Below are 21,414 nucleotides of genomic sequence, written 5' to 3' on the forward strand. Positions count from 1 at the left end.
TTGTCGGAAGAGGCGACTCCTTTGGACGAGACCGCTTAAACCGAGGTCCCGTGTCACAAAGTGTGGCACGATAAAGATCCCTCCCTGCTCAAAGGCCATAAGCGCCGAGCATAGGCCTAAATTTTTACAGCCCTTCACTGGAAATGGTAACCTCTTCACATGAGTGAAATACTCTCAAGAGGGATGTTGAGCAATATTCTTTTTTTAATTTATTTATTTTTTTTTTTTTTTATAATTTCATCATTTATTAGAAAGTATACATATTATTTGGGATAAAATATCCTCGGATATTCCCGCATAATTCTCACCAATGGTGTCAGGGGCCCATTGGATTGAATGTATTTTATTATGATTATTATTTTATATAAGGCATATATATAATTTATATGAAAATACATAATATCGCTATATGTATAATAACAAATATTTTTCGAAGTCATAGAAATATCATATACAACGTTGATGTAGATATATCAACAGTAGAATAACATAGAAATTACTCAATGAATAACATATAAACAATGTAGTCCTAAGTTGACCGTATAGTTATAATGATAAATATCTAAGGATAGTACATACTGGTCTAATCACAGCAGTCAAGTTGCATTAATTTACAAAGATGTTCAAAAAATTTATGCTCTTTTGCATTTATATACTTCAATATTGATGTATAGAAACATAATGAGTTTTTAACATGATTATACATATTAAAAGTCGTTTCACTTAAAGAATCTAATCTACATAACATTTTATGTTTGTATATTCTATAGGTTATATAAGTAATAAGTAAATTTAAGGATTTGGTTTTATCATTTTGTTCTTGAAAAAATCTAACAACAATGTGTTTCCATTGAACTTTGAAGGATAGATACATGTAACTGCTAACAGTGTTCCATATATTTAAAACTTATCACACTCGTAAATCAAATGTTTTGTAGTCTCAACTTGCTTACAATGTGTACATTCATTCTTTACATCTTTTTTCCATTTGCTAATATATGCATTATTACATAATATTCAATAACTTATATTTGAATTCTGCTATTTGTTTGCCTTTCAAATCTTTAAATTTACATTTATAAATATTTATCCAATTTGAATCAGCGAATATTCTGAATTCTTCAGACAGTAATGCCTGAATATTAGGTTTTCAAAACTTTGTTTTCAACTAATTTTTTATAAAAAAAAAAAGAAGAAGATAACTTGATGTTTTAAGTATATTGGTAAATCCAAGAAGGAAGTTATAATTAGTGACATTTTGTTTATTTACACAGCTTGAATTTGAAAAATCGTTTAGTCCGAGAATTTTTCTCGTGATTGTCATAATAATTTTGTATTCACATAGCTAGTTAGATTTGTCATTAATATTTGAATAATGTTCTAGCGGTTTAAAAATTCCATCATCAAACAAATCACTAACATATAAGATACCATATTTTGGTTTTCCTTTATATTTCAGATTTGTGTTGTACCATAATGGTTGTTGTAAAATATCATCAGGTAATCTTTTATCATAGTTAAGTTCGCTTTTGCATTCATTAAAGCAAACACAACATTTCTTTATAAAATAGTGGTAATTTAGTTTTGTTTAAATTCTCCACATCAGTAGTTGAACATTTTAACATATAGTATATATCAAAGTTAAGTTTTCTACAATAATTATCTAAAATTTCAAGTAAGACTCCCTTTGAATTTAATAATCTCGGTATCCATGCTGCTTTTAATTTGCATTCTACCATTACTATTGAAAGACCGCCTCTTGTTACATCTCCAACCATAGTGTTTCGTTTGATTCTTTCTCTTTTATCCCAAATGAAGTTAAAGATTAATCGTTGTACTTTTTTCATAAAGTCTTTATCAGGAAGACATAGAATTGACGATACATATGTTAATTTTGAAATGACAAGTGTATTTATTATGCATGCTTTGCCAAAAGTGTTAATTTTCTTCTTTTCCAGGATTCAAACAGTTTTTCCATTTCATTATATATTTTCATCCAATTTTTATTGTAACATTCTTCTTTATCGTGACCTAAAAATTACCTAGACACTTGACCGCTTTACTTGTAACTCTAATACCAAAAAGTTCTTCAAACTGATTTTTCAATCTTCCAAGCAAAATACATTCAGTTTTGTTGATATTAATTTTAAAGCCAGCACTTTCACGGAATTTATTTATTTCATGCAAGGTGAAGATAACGAACAGTGATCAATCTCATAACTCCTACAAGCAATACAAAATAGATAGTTGGGCAAACACGGACCCCTGGACACACAAGAGGTGGGATCAGGTGCCTAGGAGGAGTAAGCATCCCCTGTTGACCGGTCACACCCGCCGTGAGCCCTATATCCTGATGAGGTAAACGGAGTTATCCGCAGTCAAAATCGGTGTGCCAAGAACGGCTTAACAATCGGTATGAAACACGTCAGACAGCATTTGACCCAATGTGAGGTTGTATTGACGAACTAGATCGTTATAACGACCATAGAATTTGTGAAATGCTGACTTCAATCGAGACTGTTGAAATCCCTGTACCATCAACTTGTTTGTCAGTAGCTTACCTCGATTTAAAAACTGACTATACCCAGAACAAGCCCTTGCATATCGGATCAGTTGAGATATATAAACACCATATGCAGGTGATAATGGAATATTGCTACACAAATATGGGAAGTTGACGATGGAGAAGCTGAAATCATCCCATTTGTCATACAGGGCATTTTTTTTTTATTATAGAAATTTCATTATTTACCGCAACTGTTAAATCGTCTGTGTGCTCTATACTCTTTATTTCAGAATTATTTATCACAACACCATTAATGCTGTTATTGTTTTTTTTAATTCTAATCGCTAAGATTTCTGCTACTAAAAGAAAAAGGAGGGCTGATAGGGGACACCCTTGTCTAATCCCCCTTGTCATCGAGCATATTTTAGAAAGCCATCCATTATTTTTCATTTTAAAGATTGGTTCTGTATATAGAATTTTTGTCCATTTGATAAAATTATTTCCTATATTTAACACTTTAAAAAGAAAATTCCATTCCACAGAATCGAATGCTTTTTCAAAATCTAATAATAGTAATATTCCTTCCAAATTTCCAGTTTCACGATATTCATATATGTCTAGTAGGAGTCTTGCATTGTCCCCAATATAACGTCCTTTTATATAAGCAGTTTGGTTTTCATTAATTATCCCTGAGAAATTTTTTTGCAGTCTTTTAGCAAAAATAATGGCAATTATTCTACAGTCAGTATATGTCAAACTTATCGGTCCATAATTTTTTAGTTGATTCTTTGATCCCTTTTTAAAAACCAATGATATTACTGATAATCTTTGAGTAGGTGTCATTGTTTCATTGTTAAAAATCTCTTTTAGAGCATCATAAAAATACGGTCCAATTTCATTCCAGAAACCTTTGGTAAAATTCATTAGGCAAACCATCGAGACCAGGTGATTTATCACTTTTCATACTAGAAACCGCCTCCGTACATTCTTCGAAAGTTGGGAACAGTTCCAACATGTCTTTATTTTCATCACTTAATAGTGGTATATTTACCTCCGATAAATAACTGTCAATGATTTCATCATCTAAGTTTTTACTAGTATATAAATTTTGATAAAAGTCAACCATTTCCCCCAATATTTTATTAGGTTTGTTTATCTTTTTATTGTTTGAGTTTAGAATTTCTGTAATGACATTTGAGGATTGATGCTGTTTTTCTAAGTTTAAGAAATAAGAAGTACTTTTCTCTTCATTTTCTATCCATTTAGCTTTTGATCTTATTTGTGCGTCTTTAGATTTTCTATCATAAATACAATGCAAGGTGAAGATAACGAACAGTGATCAATCTCGTAACTCATACAGGCAATACAAAATAGATAGTTGGGCAAACACGGACCCCTGGACACAACAGAGGTGGGATCAGGTGCCTAGGAGGAGTAAGCATCCCCTGTCGACCGGTCACACCCGCCGTGAGCCCCATATCCTGATCAGGTAAACTCTGCTTCTAGAGTTTTAGGTTTTTTGTAATTTAAGTCTTCAGGTCTCCCAGTTTCTAATTTTTCGATGTTGAGCAATATTCAATCAATCAAATTGTCACCAGAAAAACTTTTTTATTTTCCATTAGATCCATAAACTCAGTACCCAGCCGATGAGGATGGCGCAACGCAAATACTATGATTATAAATCTCTATTACTTCGTTCCGGACACTTTAACAACACAAGTTTCGCGAATTTTCTATCACTAAAACACCAATTTAGTGTCTAGTTAATGCTGTATAAGGTATTTTGAAACACGATGGAAACCTTTTTCCGATAACATAAATTCTGAAAAAACGAATTTTCCGATAACATCTACCTTATTGCCGATAACATGTTTTATCCCACCCAATGTTTTTAATAAACTTTACTGTCCGCTTACTGTACTTTCATTTCGATCTATCATTTCCTACAGGAGTATCTAAGTCTAAAAATTGAAATAAATATCCCCTCTTGAATAAATACAATTCTCTACTGCTCTAGTATCACAATTTTGGTAAATTTTTACGAAATACATAACGAAATTTCTATTTTCGGTGTTGTTAAACTCTTAAACGAGAATTGCTTGAAGTGCGCTTTTGCTGTTGAAAGGATGATCATATATAGAAATAGTTTTACAATTACCGCTGCATAGAATGTGTCTTTATCAATAAAATCCACGTATGAACTTGCTATATGTTTTCCAAACATACAACATCATTGAACCGAATGTCCGATAACAACGGAATATCCGATAACGCATTTACCCGTGTGACGTACGAGTACGTTAATATTTGACGTACGTGTGTAACGTGGCACATTGTGCTTCATGATTATGTCCATATAAAGTACATACATTTGTATGAAATAGGACGACATGTCACTTTATTCAAAATATTTTACAAGAATTAAAATGAATCTATATGACTCGTACAAATAATTTCCCGTAAAAAATAACAATTTTATGCTTATATATGAATTTAATTATTTCCAAGTTTAAAACAATTATAATCTTCAAATTATATCCCCTGAATTTTTGCCGCCTAGACAAAAAAGCTATCTGCCATATACACTGTACAGTCAGTGTAAACTTTGACGAACATGCAATCGTTTCAAAGTTGATAAATATCATTCATTCTATGTACGCACCTTTGAGCGTACATAGTGTATGAAAATGGTGCTATATAAATATGGTATTATTATTATTATATATATTTTTTATAATGCTAGAAAGGAATGAGATGATTTGGGGTGAGAAAAATACCAAAATAAGCTATACTGGATATTGTATCTCTTTAACTATAAAGCCTTTATCTTCAGAGAAAACCTACTGCCTCAGTCTACGTTATCATATGAAGGGATCTGATATTGGGAGTCTCAAGATCAAGACAAAAAACGCAACCAACAGTCCAGCACTTCTCAGAGAAATATCTGGCCATCAAGGCAGATTTTGGCAAAAACTGATCGGTCTAAACATGCATCTGAATAAAGATACAAAGGTGGGAAAACTTGTTGATACAAGTAGCTGTAAGTTTACTTCTACATATTATATTTTAATTATTTATTGTTTTGAGGTATTTTATTCGGGGCTTTGAAATGAAATTGGTGGATGATTAATCTATCTCTTTCAATGGGACTCAGAAAACAAAAATCTTCTCTTTACATACCTGTTAAGTACTGCGCTTAGTTTCACTATTTCCATTCGTCGGTTATGTGTCCAACGCCACATCAAAACTATTTCAAATTCACATCATGAATATGAAACCCATTAAAAAAATGAAATATTTGATCATTTATTGCATAATTGACAAAACCCGGATTGTTAAAACATATACGCTATATTCATACCCCCGGAACAAAGTTGGGAGGGGGCTGTTATACTGGAATCGGGTTGTCCGTCTGTGGACGATAACGGGCTATAAAACGTTATCCTTTCCACCTACAGTCACCATATCATACAGATGGTCTACCCATGGAACGAAGATGTTCCCTAATACGCCGGTTTCGAGATACGTCCGAGTTATTTCCCTTTGGAGAACTCTCGTACATAGTAAGGCGCGAAAGAATTTGTTTACACGCGGGAGTGGGGCAGATATTCATCATAGCGTAAGTGAATGTACTCAGTAAGTTTCTCATACGCTGTTTGTAAACCCGACTGATACACAAACTAAGTAAGTGATAAGTATTTAGAGAGTAATTAAATACATAGAATTCTTATCCTATCACGTTGCTTCGCTGGTCATAAGTACCATATCCAAGACATTTCTTGCAAATATGACATTGTTTGTATGTTTCCACTTCGGTAAAACATTTCTTTCGATAGTAATTAGTATTTCCCACATTTACATATTTAAAGAGAAGCCGCTTTTAATACATTTCATCGTCTTCCTCGTTGGCTGTATATCCACTCTGTCCCACTTAGGCATTCAAAGTTCCACTAAATGCACCTCCTATACAGAAGAGTTCGTATCTCGAAACTGACGTATTACCGGTGTGATACCTTTACACATTAGACGATCGATCCCGATACCGGCTTATTTTGTAAAATATTAAATATACCTTTCTGTATGCAGAATGTGTATTCATACAGTAGTTCCTTTTTTTTTTTTTTTTTTTATATATTTTTACTACCCCCCCTTTCAAATTTTCCGTTTCAAACTCGTCTAAATCGTACTCGTTTACCGTCGAAATTGGATCTTAATGTGTGTAGACGAATATAACAGGAGACGAAATTTTCCCAGCTTACAGTATTCTTATTGCTATGTTTCTTTTATGTCAATGTAAATATGCTTGCAGTAGTTAGTTTCTTACGTAATTACATCATTTTATTTCAAGATCTTAATCGAAGCCGTAAGGGGCACAAGTTACGAGGGTGATATAGTCATAGATCACGTGACATTGTGGCCTACGGAGTGTCCGTAATCTGATTGGTGGAAGAAGTTAGTTCGTGATTTGCATCAGCCGTTTCAGCATAGAATCATGTATCGTTTAAAATCATATTTTTGTATACATATATTCATATCTATAGGAATATATTTAAGGCATATAGCAAATTCATCAATCTATGAAGGTTGAAATGTCAATCTATTGGTGCTTATAGACTAATCTTAAACAGCCCGTCCCATTCACGATTGTATGTTGAGCTATTGCTGCTGTATACATGTGTCTGAGGTTTAAAATTTGGAAAACATTGTAGATATGAGAACTCCATTGCAGAACAATGTAAATAAAGTATATTTTAATCTGTATGTAAAGCCATGTCCCTCGTTTCTTATGTACATTACTTTTTATATGTTAATTAATCTGTATGTAAAGTCATGTTCCTCGTTTCTTATGTACATTACTTTTTATATGTTAATTAATCTGTATGTAAAGTCATGTCCCTCGTTTCTTATGTACATTACTTTTTATATGTTAATTAATCTGTAAGTAAAGCCATGTTTCTTGTTTCTTATGTACATTACTTTTTATATTTTAATTAATCTGTAAGTAAAGCCATGTTTCTCGTTTCTTATGTACATTACTTTTTATGTGTTAATTAATCTGTATGTAAAGCCATGTCCCTCGTTTCTTATGTACATTACTTTTTAATACGCTGTAATCTGAAAGCTTGTGTATATAAGTTTAAACTCTTGGAAGTGAAACAAGAGGCCCATGGGCAATATCGCTCACCAGAGTAACCTTGGCTCATATAAATTTAAAGATTTTTCCTATATATTCGCATGTAAAACTTTGATCCCTTATTGTGGCCCCAACCTACTCCCGGGGGGCGATGATTTTATCAAAATTGAATCTGGACTATGTCAGGAAGCTTTCATGTGAAAGTAAACTTTTTTGACCCAGTGATTTTTCAGAAGATTTTCCCAATATATTTGTATGTAAAACTTTGATCCCCTATTGTCGCCTCATCTTACCCCAGGGGGCCATGATTTTAATTAACTTGAATCTGCACTATGTCAGGAAACTTTCATGTAAATTTCAACTTTCCTGGTCCAGTACTTTTTGAGAAGAAAAGAAGATTTTCCCTATATATTTCTATGTAAAACTTTGATCCCCTTGTGGCCCCATTCTGCCCCCTGGGGGCCATGATTTTTACAAACATGAATCTGCACTATGTCAGGAAGCTTTCATGTAAATCTCAGTTTTTCTGGCTCAGTGGTTCTTGAGAAGATTGTCCCTATATATTTGTATGTAAAACTGAGATCCCTTATTGTGACCCCATCCAACTCCCGGGAACCATGATTTTAATAAACTTGAATCTGCACTATGTCAGGAAGCTTTCATGTAAATTTCAGCTTTTCTGGCCCAGTGGTTCTTAAGAAGAAGTTTTTTAAATGACCCAACCCTATTTTTGCATTTTTGTGATTATCTCCCCCTTTAAAGGGTCATGGCCCTCCATTTGAACAAACTTGAAAGCCCTTCACCCAAGGATTCTTTTGGCCAAGTTTGGTTGAAATTGGCCCTGTGGTTCTGAAGAAGTCGAAAATGTAAAAAGTGTGCAGATGGACATAGGACGGACAACAGGCGATCAGAAAAGCTCACTTGAGCTTTCAGCTCACGTGAGCTAAACAGAAAAAGGGGATTCCAATCTTCAAATTTACCATCTACACAGGTCGTGATCATTGGATTATGTCATTTCAAAATTTGTATTTTGGATAGTTTAAATAGCATTAAAAACCATACCATTAGCACACCATCTCTCGAAATTCAGTTGTCTTTAATCTATGGAAACAATAGTTAAGATAGTTAAAATCTGTATTTTAGAAAACTGGTTACAAAACTGTGGTTTATTTGCTATTGGCAACTTAATAGAGTTTTGTTTTAAGGATGCGACATTTGAATTTAAAACCGAGCTTGTTGTAAATGAAATGTAAGAACATCTAATTAATTGCTTGGAACATGGTCAATTTACTTAATTTCCACAAGAAATCAACTTTAAAGTATAAAACAATGAAATGTTCTTGTAACTTTCCGGACTGGGTTGATGAAATTATAGGATGTGCGAGTAGGTAAAAAGCAATGCAATATATGGAAACATTGTTAAATGTGCAAGGATGCCTGTAAAGAATGGATTTGTTCGGAACATGATCGTTATTCTGACCTATGATTTTACGGGAAAATTGGCCCATATTTTCTCATTCCATCAGGGTTTTTTCTTTCCACAGATCAAGAAAAAATATTATTAAACTATATATATTCCGATAGCCGTGGTATCTCAGATGAATGGAAACTTTCCCAAATGAATATCTAAATATAACCGAGATATTGTAGTTTACACGTGGAGTGCTCAGAATTCTTGTTAAAATTTGCACTTTTCTTCATACCTACAGGATGTTTTAATATTTATATATATATATTTATCCCCAAATGTTTTAAATTCTCTTAAAGGTATGTATCTGTAGAGGAATGGAAACTTTACAGAATGAAAATACGGAAATACTGTATGTAATTTCGGAGATATTACCAATTAAACGAGTGTATTCCCTTCCCTCAGTTTAGACAGTATTCTTCAAGCTCGGTCCATTCCGGTAAGGTTTATGAATATACCTTATTAATCTTTTTCAAAATATTACAATAGCCCTTGTGCCACAGATATGCGGAAACTTTACCGAATGAAAAAATATATAGTATTAGCAGAGATATGCGATTTTAATTAATGTCATTACCTCCGTTCCAGCCCCATCCGGCTTTTACACCATACCCAAAATTACGTCGACACCATATTAACACTCTAAATAGAGTCGACGCCATATTACAATATCGACCCAACCAACTGCTACCTAAATATATCTGTTGTACAGCTGGTGTAGAGAATGGATGTCATTGTCCATTAAGTTAAGTCAAAATATTAAGAATATCCAAAGCTCTAATGATTTTATTCAGTTAGAAAACATAAAAAGATGGGTTTGAATTAAAATTCCTCCTCTTGTCAATAACAGAAATGATTCAAATTACAACAACGATATGCATGCTTACCAAATCTTATATATTACAACCTCTGTTAAAGTCACTAACAACACATCCATAGGAAGTCATACCTCATACCAAACCACAATTCATATTAACAATCCAACCTTGTTCACTATACCTGAAGATTTTGGCACTTATCATCAATGTAACATGGAAATGAAAACTACCCTGTATCACATAAAATTAATATAATAAAGTAAAAAATGTATACTGTAAAATATATGTTGCACAAATCTGATTAATTAAATTACAAAGCAATTCACATAATAAAATTGCATGTATGTTGTAAAATGGAACTAGTTGAAAAGTCAAAGTAAATGCACACATAAATACAAAATGATTCACAACAACAATGAAGTGAACTTAATTTAGCACCTATAAAGACCTTCTCCACAGATCTTATATTAAATCATATCTCAATCTCCTTCTTCCACTCCAACAACGCATGGCTCATCCTGAGGTTTCCATTTCAAAATGTAAGTGGCATCTTTTTTCATTTTTGGCCTTAAAAAGCCAGAATTTCATCTACTATTTTTTTTTTTTTAGAACGTAGTACACAATTAAAGTGTGGAGCTTGTAATAGTTGCGGGCCAGATTCACCAATGCTCTTCCAAGCTCTGGAGAATTCCTGGTTTGCAGAACCACAACTTCCAATGTGTTCTGATAATGGGCTGATGCCTGGTTTACTTCCTCATATATCATAGTGAAGGTCTGCAAATTCAGAACATGGACTGGGATTTCTGGTTTCATGATTTCAGATACTCGGTGAAGGGGGCAGGTGTGATCAAAAGACAGCATAACTTTCAGTTCAGGTAACTTGGTCACCAACTGTTGCCATGCCTCTGATGTCAAGTCAGAACCATACTTCTACAGGAAATACCAAGTTCCCCTAGTGGAGCTCTACCATCTTCAGCAAGAGTCACCAATGTATCATCAGACATGCTGCTGTGGAAGACAAAGAGCTTTTTCAGTTTTCTGCATTTCGTCACTAACTGTAATATGCAGTCTGGAGACACTTTGCACACAAGGACTTTGTTTAAAAGATTTAGGCTCTCTAACTTTGGATGGTTGGTAGACAAAAGATTAAGGACATTATCATCAAAGGTAACTGGCATTCCACTCAGGTCAACATTTACTAATGAATCCATAGGTGTTTCAATAGCTTCTGGATTCCATCCAAACAATTTTTAAGACATTGCACAAATTCAGAACCTGCATAGAATAAAGGGTTTTCACCTGTAAATTCAATTTTGATGGAGGAAAGATTTCTGTTGGTATGACTTGCAATTCCATTCAAAACATCACATGCAACAGATCTGCAAACTGGTTTACTCTGATCAATTTTCATCAAAACATTCTTTAAGTGGCTGTCATGCATCTCCAAGCAATTTCTATGTCGAGTGGTTGCTGTTTTGTTGTCATCCTGAATGATGAAAACAAAATCTGCCCACAGAACAGGAAAGTGAAAACAGTCATTCCAAGACTTGCACACGAAAGATGCCTGAAATTTGTCTTGAAGATTCAGGTAAGAGAAAATTTTTACAATAATGTGGTCAGGCAAAGAGGTCCATGACAAGAAACTGTCTTTTGTGTCTTCCATTGCAATTCTGGAAAGAAAACGTACTGACTCTATTAGGAGAACATCAGTGTGAATTTTATAATTCAATCAGCATATTGAGGGGTGGATCCAAACTATGAGTTTACAGTTGATCCCATATGAAAAGTGGAATCTACTAGCTACATGTATCTTGGTGTTCTAGTAGCTAGGTCATGAATGAAGCACTAATCATGGACCTAGAGGATTCTGAGTTATCATGTTTGGCAAATCTCTAGCATAGAAATATGAAAAGCATGTCATAGGTTTTTCCTCTTTAGGTTTAAAGGTGGAGAGGTCTAGTGTGAGTGCTGATGCAGTGGTTATTACATCAAATTGAAAGTTTAACAAGATGTGTTTGTGAAACATTATACCTCTGGTGGCAACTAAGAATAATAAACAAGGAGTGCATATAGCCCTATCATTCACCATTCAAAAGTTAAGACAAGTTTTAAGTTTACTACTGGTCAAACTCAACTCCAAGGTTAAGGTCACAAGATCAAAGATCTGTATATGTAATAATGTAAACAATGTACATATGACATTTTCCTTTGTTTGTGTATGATTGCTACGTGCATTGATGTGAAATTTATGATTATTTTCATGAGAATTACTTGCACAAAAATGAACAGACAGATATATTCATATATATATATATATATATATATATATATATATATATATATATATATTCTCTACCTGATTGTAAAGTAAATGCAATCCAAGGGAAAAATCCGAAATATACCGAATGAATAGACCATTTTGCATTCACAGTGCGCTCACAGTTCACTTTGCGTTCACCGTGCGTTAACCGTTCACCAAATTGCGTTCACCGTTCGTTCACCGTTCGCTCTGCGTGCGTTCACCTTTCACTCACCGTGCGTTCACCGTTCAAGTGGGAAAGTAGAACGTTTCAGGGACTGTACTACCGGTAATAGCCAACTTTAACGATGTCAAATTTGAAAGTTTTCAATTTCAAAATATCATTGTACATATCGCCCACTTTCGATTTACATCAGGTTTCCCTGGTGTCCTATTCCTCCTTAAACTTCACCAACTGACAACTTCATGACTAAAGGGGTTGGTTCGGTCGTTTAAACGTCATTCTGGAGGGTTACAGTATGATAAGAACATTTTGAAACGCATTCTATTTTTGCCTCCTATTTCATCAAGGGAGAATTTAAAACTGAACGACTATAAATTCACTCATTGCTTTAAAGTAATTAACAGAAAAGAACAAATAAAAGGAAGGAAATAAAAAAAAGTTTGGATCAATTTAGAATTAGTTGAAATATTTTCCCAATACGCATGTCTGAAATTAACACCGGGCGAATTTCCTAGCATAGTGCATCTCAACATCAAGGAAAATGCTTAGCCTTTCTGTCTGTGTAAAACACAAGAGAAACACCCCCCAACCCCCAAAAGTGTATCTCATACCACAGGCAATTATATCGCTTGGGTTCGAATTTACTATTGATATTAAAGATCCTTAGCGATATAATTGCTTGTGTCTCATACGTCAAGGATAATCCCTAGTCTTTCTGTTTTAGTGTTAAAAAAAGAACATCTTATCATAAGAGCCACTTCAAACCTGCGCAGTGAGGGGAAATTATGGCTTCATTAAATGATTTAGAATTTAACCCTTGAAAGTAGTGTCATTGTTTGAGGGGACTTCATCATTCTTCAGTACATCTCTGACCAAGATGGTGAACACGGGCATATTCCGTCTGTGTTTTAAATCCGTTTTTATCATATGTACAGTTCGCCCCGTGTCTTCTCAAATAATTTATGGGAACATTCATGAATTTCACGGAACTTTTACCGAAAATATGAAGAGAACCGCATGTTCTGAGAGTGTGGAAGTATGTGGGAATCAGCTTTATCAATGTGGCATTCAAAATCAATTATTTGTCGAGACTTTACGCGATGTACAAAAAGTCCAAGTGTTACAGAGCAAATGTGGGATTCGCATTCAAGAATTAGAAATGAATGTTTCGGAGTTTTTCAACACAATGAGTTCCTTAAACAGATCGCTGTTACAGGTGAATCTTAAACTTCAGGATTGCGAAAATAAACTCTACGCAGAGAACAAAGAAATGACTGCATTAAGTAAATCCATTTATATTTGTAATCGGTCGTTAGAAGGAAGTACAAAGAATATTACAAATATGATATTTGCTCTGAATACCACAAACCAAACGTTGTATCGAACAATTGAAGATTTAGGACAAACGTCAAGAGACCTAGATCACGAGAGGGCGAAAGTGAGAGCCATCAACGGTAGCTTAGGACGTTGTGACAAAGTTCTCGTGGAAACCAACGCTAACCAAGCTGCGACGCTGAGTACACTTAAACAAAAGGAGATGAAAATTGTCATTCTTGAGAAGGAGAGCTTTCAGTGTAATGGTACATTAAATGAAACATTATCTAACTTAACGTCTACTTTATTAACATTGCAATCCGTTAAAGCAGATCATGAAGATTGTTTAGGACATCTCCAGGTTGAAAATTTCACAAGTGTGGAATGTTTTCAGCAGAATTCATTATTGAATGGTTCTTTGATAAACTGTGAAAATAGACTGGGTAATTTTAGAAACAATTTTTCGGACTGCATGGTGAGAATGTCTGAGATTGAGAATAAATTATCAGAAATAAAGAATATCCAGGAAAGACAACTGATGAATTTGACAAGTACCACGCATCAATTGGTTGAATTGAATAATACTTTGCAGAAATGTGAAGCGAATCTTTCAGATTCGAAGCAAAATATCTCTGAATATGCCCTCGCTGTTATATTGATGAAGACAAATTTTTCTACAGCAGTATCTGAGTGTGTAAACGAAACTAAAAGATTGGAGGAGCGAATTCAAAACTGTGAAACTTCGTTAAACATAAACTCTAAAAATTTCTCCGAGTTTGTGAATGATGTATCGCGCGCAAACTTATCTTTCTTACAAACGCTGAGTGAATTTCAAAACAAATGAATTAGAAAAGGAATTATTAGAGTATAAATCCAAATTTGAGACGATAAAGTTCCTGCCGAAAAGTAAGTTTTGATTTAGTAGAGAGTATGCTTCAATATGTATGTATTTCATTTCTTAGTTTTATGTGAAGTACTTTTTCAAAATATCACTTGATTATTTTTATGAATGTTTTATTTAAGGATTGCTAAAATGGAAAGTAAACGATTTATGTACAAACATGCCAAATCTTCGCTTCGAACACTACGAGCTTTGTCCGTTTTTCTACGACTGCAGTCAGTCCGGTTCTATTCTCCAGCAGTGCTCGTATCCTCGTTTATATTCCGACATCAACTCGAGATGTGAAGACCAGAGTTCTGTTGACTGTGGGACAAGAAATATTACCTACGGCTGTAAGTGATGTACATATGTATGTGTCTATGTGTGTAAAACTCTGTAAAGCTATATGGTAAACTTCTTAATAAAGAAGTTTTATAATGCAAGCTTATTTTTGATGTATGAAATAAAGTATGCGAACTGGTGTAAAATAACATTAACAGTATAAATTGCGCTTTCTTTCGATATCTTACAAAGATGCATGTGACTTTGAAACTACTAGCGATGCGAGGTGTTTCTTGACTGATTCCAAATGCAGGAGAATTTACCTGGAGCAGACACTAAAGCCTTGTTTATACGGCGATAGAAACCGCTACACTAAAGTCTTGTTTATACAGCGAGAAATTTGCTCATGGACATTTGCTTCTGTCTGCAAAAGTAAAGTAAAGTTACTATGCGTTCCCGTGTGATTTTAGGTTACTGTGAGTTATATGGAACTCCTGAAAGAATCCATTATATCAATTCTTATGGAAGTCATGATTACAACAAATGAATAGAATAATAGATTACACACTGATTTACTCACAGTACCTAAAATCACACGGGAACGCGTAGTAGATTTATATATAAGCACAAAAACCCAACAACACCCTACTTTTTGAAGTGTCAGATCTAAAAAGATACAAGGTCAGAAAAGAAAATACAAGCACTGAAAAGGCCACGACGCTGTTGATTATTTAAACCTCCAATTTTCGACTCAACTCGCGTCTTTATCAAGAGACATATATTACATACACAAATATTAAATACCACGAAAAACAAAACGACAAATATTAATAACCTACATTGTTAAGAAGAATGTTGTACTGAATTGAGAAAATTTTGTATTCCTTATAGAAGATGTGAGATTGATCACTGTTCGTTATGTTCACCTTTCATGAAAGTTTTCTGACACAACGCAGATTCAACTTTGTTCAAATCATGGCCCTGGGAGGTAGGGTAAGGCCACGATAGGGGATCAATGTTTTATATGCGAATATATAGGGAAATCTTTAAAAATCTTCTAAAGTATCGTTGTGCCAGAAAAGTTCAAAAAGCTTTCCCACACAGTGCAGATTCAACTTTGTTCAAATCATGGTCTCCGGGGATAGGATGGGTAGGGGATCAAAGTTTTACATGTAAATATACAGGAATAATCTTTAAAAATCTTCTTCTCAAGAACCACTAAGCCAGGAAAGCTGATATTTACATGAAAGCTTCCTGATATAGGGCAGATTCGAGTTTGTTCAAATCATTGCTCCCAGGGGTAGGATGGGGACACAATAGGTGATCAAATTCTTACATGTGAATACATAGGGGAAATCTTTTTTAAAAATTCAAGAACTACTCGGCCAGAAAAAGTTCAAACCTGCCTGTTTATGAAAGTTTTCCGACATAGTGCAGATTCAGATTTGTTGAAATCATATTTCCCAGGAGTAGGATGGGGCCACAATAGGGGATCAAAGTTTTACATTCGAATATATAGGGAAAATCTTTAGAAATCTTCTCAAAAACCACTAGACCAGAAAAGTTCAAATTTACATCAAAGCTTCCCGACATAGAGTAGATCCAGTTCGTACAAATCATGGTCCCAGGAGGTAGGATGTGGGCACAATGGGGGATCAAAAGTGCAATATGCTGATATATGGGGAAAATCTTTTTAAAAATTTCTTGAACTATTTAAGCTAGAGCTTTCATGTATTGTTTATACTTTTTTTTTTCTTTTTTTTTTTTTTTTACTTTTCATGTAATGCAATAGTGTGATCTTGTCGCATTGACCTGGAAAGTTCGATTTACTTTTACTAAAAATGTTACCTATACAGTACATGCACATGTCCTAAATTATTTTAGTAAATTTTTCGTATATTTCTTATGGTAATACCTTTCATTTGACATCATGATTTTTGACATTTGGGACCTTGAACTCGAAGTTTGACATATTTTTAAGAACATATCAACAATGTTTGGAACTATTTTAGGTGGGGCTTTCATATTTTGCATATATATTCTTTATGGCAAGACCTTGTACATAAAGGCGTTTGATTTTTTGACCTTGGAGTTTGACTTACTTTAAAAAACAACTGATCTATTCAATATCTCCTGAAGTATTTAAGGTAGGACTTTCATATTTTGTATATAGGTTCTTTATGGTAAGACCTTATTATTTTGTGAAGATTGACCTTGTGACCTTGACCTGGAAGTTTGACCTACTTTTATTCAAAATATTACGTATTTCATATTTTCTGAACTATTTAAGATAAGGCTTTCATATTCTGTATATAGATTTCTTTTGGCAATGTCTTCATATCATACCATGATCAATGATCTTGTGACCTTGGTCTTACCCAGAACAGCAAGATGATATCAGTCATATTGGTGTTGAGGCATCCCTGTGTTATGCGAATTCACTTTAGTTATTCCTCTGGGGCTAGGTTGGGGCCACAATATGGGGTCAAAAATTTTCATGGGAAAAAAGATTGATGAATAATGGCAGGGTCAAGATGACTCAGGTGAGCGATGTGGTCCATGGGCATCTTGGTCAAAATGAGGGTGAGGCAACCGAAGTAGAAGTTGAATTTACGAATATTTAAAAATTCTTGTCAAGGAGAGGAAGAAAAAAAAATCGAAAATGCGTGCGTACTATCAGTACATGGATTCAATTCATCGGACCAATTTATATACATTCGGTGAATCAATCTTTGCATGTAAATATAACGACAAAGGAATATAGTTCTAAAATGGGGGTGGTGGTAATGTTTAAAGACGTTCGTTGTGCTTTCCTACGGTCCAAGTATATATTGGTTGATTGATTGATTGATGTTTTCCTCCACACTCAACAATTTTTCAGTTATACGGTGGCGCCCAGTTTTTATTGGTGGAAGAGAGAACTCAGATACAATGTACCTGGGAAGAGACCACCGACCTTCCGAATGTAAAGTGGGAAACTCTCTCACTTACCGTAAGTCAACGGTTGGATCCACCGTGTTTTCGTGTACATTTTAAGATGCCCCCCCCCCCCCCCCAAAAAAAAAAAACAAACTATAGGTATGTGTAATAAATGGTTATACAGTTAAAATATTGGGATTGGGTTTCTCTTCGTCATAGTAAGTAAAAAGGTACTGAATTAATATTACTTTAAAACCGTTGATTGGTTGCATATATAAAAATTTAAAAAATATAAGGAGAGGGAAGGAGACAAACAGAGGGAGGAGATAGAGATGTACGAGTATACTATATAGGTGTGTGTTTTAATATAGAATTAACATAGACAGATTTAAATATTTACAATATTATAATTAAATGGCACTGAATAGTGTTTTTGTTTCACTTTTATACCTAGAGAACTTTCACGTAAAAGTACATGAAGCGCTGTAAAATTGTGACGTTGCGTTGCAAAATTGCAACGTCAATAACAATCTGGCCAAAGCAATGGGTACTTTGAATGTCAATAACTAAAAAATTGAAAAGATATCGGAAAAAGGATAACATATTTGAAAAATAGATATTCTTGGCTTCTGTCCCTGAGAATAATATCATGTTCTGACTAAGGGCCATTTTTGGCTATTCATGGCTCTGGTTCTTTTGACGTACGTGTGTAACGTGGCACATTGTGCTTCATGATTATGTACATATAAAGTACATACATTTGCATGAAATAGGACGACATGTCACTTTATTCAAAATATTTTACAAGAATTAAAATGAATCAATATGACTCGTACAATTAATTTCCTGTTAAAAATAACAATGTTATGCTTATATATGAATTTAATTATTTCCAAGTTTAAAACAATTATAATCTTCAAATTACATCCCCTGAATTTTTGCCGCCTGGACAAAAAAGCTACCTGCCATATACACTGTACTAGTAAGTCAATGTAAAATTTGACGAACATGCAATCGTTTCAAAGTTGATAAATATCATTCATTTATATTTTTTTTTACAATGCTAGAAAGGAATGAGATGATTTGGGGTGAGAAAAATACCAAAATAAGCTATACTAGATGTTGTATCTCTTTAACTATAAAGCCTGTATCTTCAGAGAAAACCTACTGCCTCAGTCTACGTTATCATATGAAGAGATCTGATATTGGGAGTCTCAAGATCAAGACAAAAAACGGAACCAACAGTCCAGCACTTCTCAGAGAAATATCTGGCCATCAAGGCAGATTTTGGCAAAAACTGACCGGTCTAAACATGCATCTGAATAAAGATACAAAGGTGGGAAAACGTTTTGATACAAGTAACTGTAAGTTTACCTCTACATATTGTATTTTAATTATTTATTGTTTTGAGGTTTTTTATTCGGGGCTTTGAAATGAAATTGGTGGATGATCAATCTATCTCTTTCAATGGGACTCAGAAAACAAAAATCTTCTCTTTACATACCTGTTAAGTACTGCGCTTAGTTTCACTATTTCCATTCGTTGGTTATGTGTCCAACGCCACATCAAAACTATTTCAAATTCACATCATGAATTTATTGCATAATTGAGAAAACCCGGATTGTTAAAACATATACGCTATATTCATACCCCCGGAACAAAGTTGGGAGGGGGAGGGGGATTGTTATACTGGAATCGGGTTGTCCGTCTGTAGACGATAACGGGCTATAAAACGATATCCTTTCCACCTACAGTCACCATATCATACAGATGGCCTACCCATGGAATGAAGATGTTCCCTATCGAAATTGGATCTTAATGTGTGTAGACGAATATAACAGGAGACGAAATTTTCCCAGCATACAGTATTCTTATTGCTGTGTTTCTTTTATGTCAATGTAAATATGCTTGCAGTAGTTAGTTTCTTACGTAATTACATCATTTCATTTCCAGATCTTAATCGAAGCCGTAAGGGGCACAAGTTACGAGGGTGATATAGCCATAGATCACGTGACATTGTGGCCTACGGAGTGCCCGTAATCTGATTGGTGGAAGAAGTTAGTTTTTCGTGATTTGCATCAGCCGTTTTAGCATGGAATCATGTATCGTTTAAAATTATATTTTTGTATCTATCAGAATATATTTAAGGCATATAGCAAATTCATCAATCTATGAAGGTTGAAATGTCAATCTATTGGTGCTTATAGACTAATCTTAAACAGCCCGTCCCATTCACGATTGTATGTTGAGCTATTGCTGCTGTATACATGTGTCTGAGGTTTAAAATTTGGAAAACATTGTAGATATGAGAACTCCATTGCAGAACAATGTAAATAAAGTATATTTTAATCTGTATGTAAAGCCATGTTCCTCGTTTCTTATGTACATTACTTTTTATATGTTAATTAATCTGTATGTAAAGTCATGTCCCTCGTTTCTGATGTCCATTACTTTTTAGTACGCTGTAATCTGAAAGCTTGTGTACATAAGTTTAAACTCTTGGAAGTGAAACAAGAGGCCCATGGGCAACATCGCTCACCAGAGTCACATTGGCTCATATTTAAAGATTTTTCCTATATATTCGCATGTAAAACTTTGATCCCTTATTGTGGCCCCAACCTACTCCCGAGGGCCATGATTTTTTCAAAATTGAATCTGGACTATGTCAGGAAGCTTTCATGGGAAAGTAAACTTTTCTGGCCCAGTGATTTTTCAGAAGATTTTCCCAATATATTTGTATGTAAAACTGAGATCCCCTATTGTCGCCTCATCTTACCCCCGGGGGCCATGCTTTTAATAAACTTGAATCTGCACTATGTCAGGATGCTTTCATGTAAATTTCAACTTTCCTGGTCCAGTACTTTTTGAGAAGAAAAGAAGATTTTCCCTATATATTTCTATGTAAAACTTTGATCCCCCTTGTGGCCCCATTCTGCCCCTGGGGGCCATGATTTTTACAAACATGAATCTGCACTATGTCAGGAAGCTTTCATGTAAATCTCAGTTTTTCTGGCTCAGTGGTTCTTGAGAAGATTGTCGCTATATATTTGTATGTAAAACTGATATCCCTTATTGTGGCCCCATCCAACTCCCGGGAACCATGATTTTAATAAACTTGAATCTGCACTATGTCAGGAAGCTTTCATGTAAATTACAGCTTTTCTGGCCCAGTGGTTCTTAAGAAGAAGTTTTTTAAATGACCCAACCCTATTTTTGCATTTTTGTGATTATCTCCCCTTTTAAAGGAACATGACCCTTCATTTGAACAAACTTGAAAGCCCTTCACCCAAGGATGCTTTTGGCCAAGTTTGGTTGAAATTGGCCCTGTGGTTCAAAAGAAGTCGAAAATGTAAAAAGTTTGCAGATGGACATAGGACGGACAACAGGCGATCAGAAAAACTCACTTGAGCTTTCAGCTCAGGTGAGCTAAACAGAAAAAGGGGATTCCAACCTTCAAATTTGCCATCTACACAGGTCGTGATCATTGGATTATGTCATTTCAAAATTTGTATTTTGGATAGTTTAAATAGCATTAAAAACCATACCATTAGCACACCATCTCTCGAAATTCAGTTGTCTTTAATCTATGGAAACAATAAAACGTCTGTGT

General features: G+C 34.4%; 1 protein-coding gene, 1 long non-coding RNA gene and 1 pseudogene across 6 annotated transcripts; 2 read left to right on the top strand and 1 right to left on the bottom strand.

The window, feature by feature from the left end:
- The first annotated feature begins 5,343 nt into the window (after positions 1 to 5,343).
- LOC125648154 (uncharacterized) lies at positions 5,344 to 8,717 on the top strand. The gene is made up of 2 exons (XR_007360213.2): positions 5,344 to 5,518; positions 6,855 to 8,717. It is a non-coding gene; the product is annotated as an uncharacterized LOC125648154 (long non-coding RNA).
- Positions 8,718 to 9,878: 1,161 nt separating this feature from the next.
- On the bottom strand, positions 9,879 to 12,581 carry LOC125648125 (F-box/LRR-repeat protein 8-like; annotated as a pseudogene).
- A 605-nt stretch (positions 12,582 to 13,186) lies between these two features.
- LOC130052066 (uncharacterized) lies at positions 13,187 to 21,362 on the top strand. Of its 5 annotated transcripts, none has more exons than XM_056156048.1 (6): positions 13,187 to 14,629; positions 14,747 to 14,956; positions 15,138 to 15,322; positions 18,924 to 19,140; positions 19,559 to 19,624; positions 19,758 to 21,362. In XM_056156048.1, exon 1 carries the CDS (start codon positions 13,287 to 13,289, stop codon positions 14,565 to 14,567), a length of 1,281 nt encoding a protein of 426 aa, XP_056012023.1. In that variant the 5' UTR covers positions 13,187 to 13,286; the 3' UTR covers positions 14,568 to 14,629; positions 14,747 to 14,956; positions 15,138 to 15,322; positions 18,924 to 19,140; positions 19,559 to 19,624; positions 19,758 to 21,362. The 5 variants fall into 5 exon arrangements, with proteins under 5 accessions (XP_056012023.1, XP_056012032.1, XP_056012018.1 ...); XM_056156057.1 differs by having other exon boundaries at positions 15,138 to 15,307; positions 18,962 to 19,140; XM_056156043.1 differs by lacking the exon at positions 19,559 to 19,624 and having other exon boundaries at positions 15,138 to 17,877; positions 18,962 to 19,140.
- Positions 21,363 to 21,414: the final 52 nt, after the last annotated feature.

Source organism: Ostrea edulis, chromosome 1 (assembly GCF_947568905.1).
Source record: "Ostrea edulis chromosome 1, xbOstEdul1.1, whole genome shotgun sequence".
Classification (NCBI taxonomy): Eukaryota; Metazoa; Mollusca; class Bivalvia; order Ostreida; family Ostreidae; genus Ostrea; species Ostrea edulis.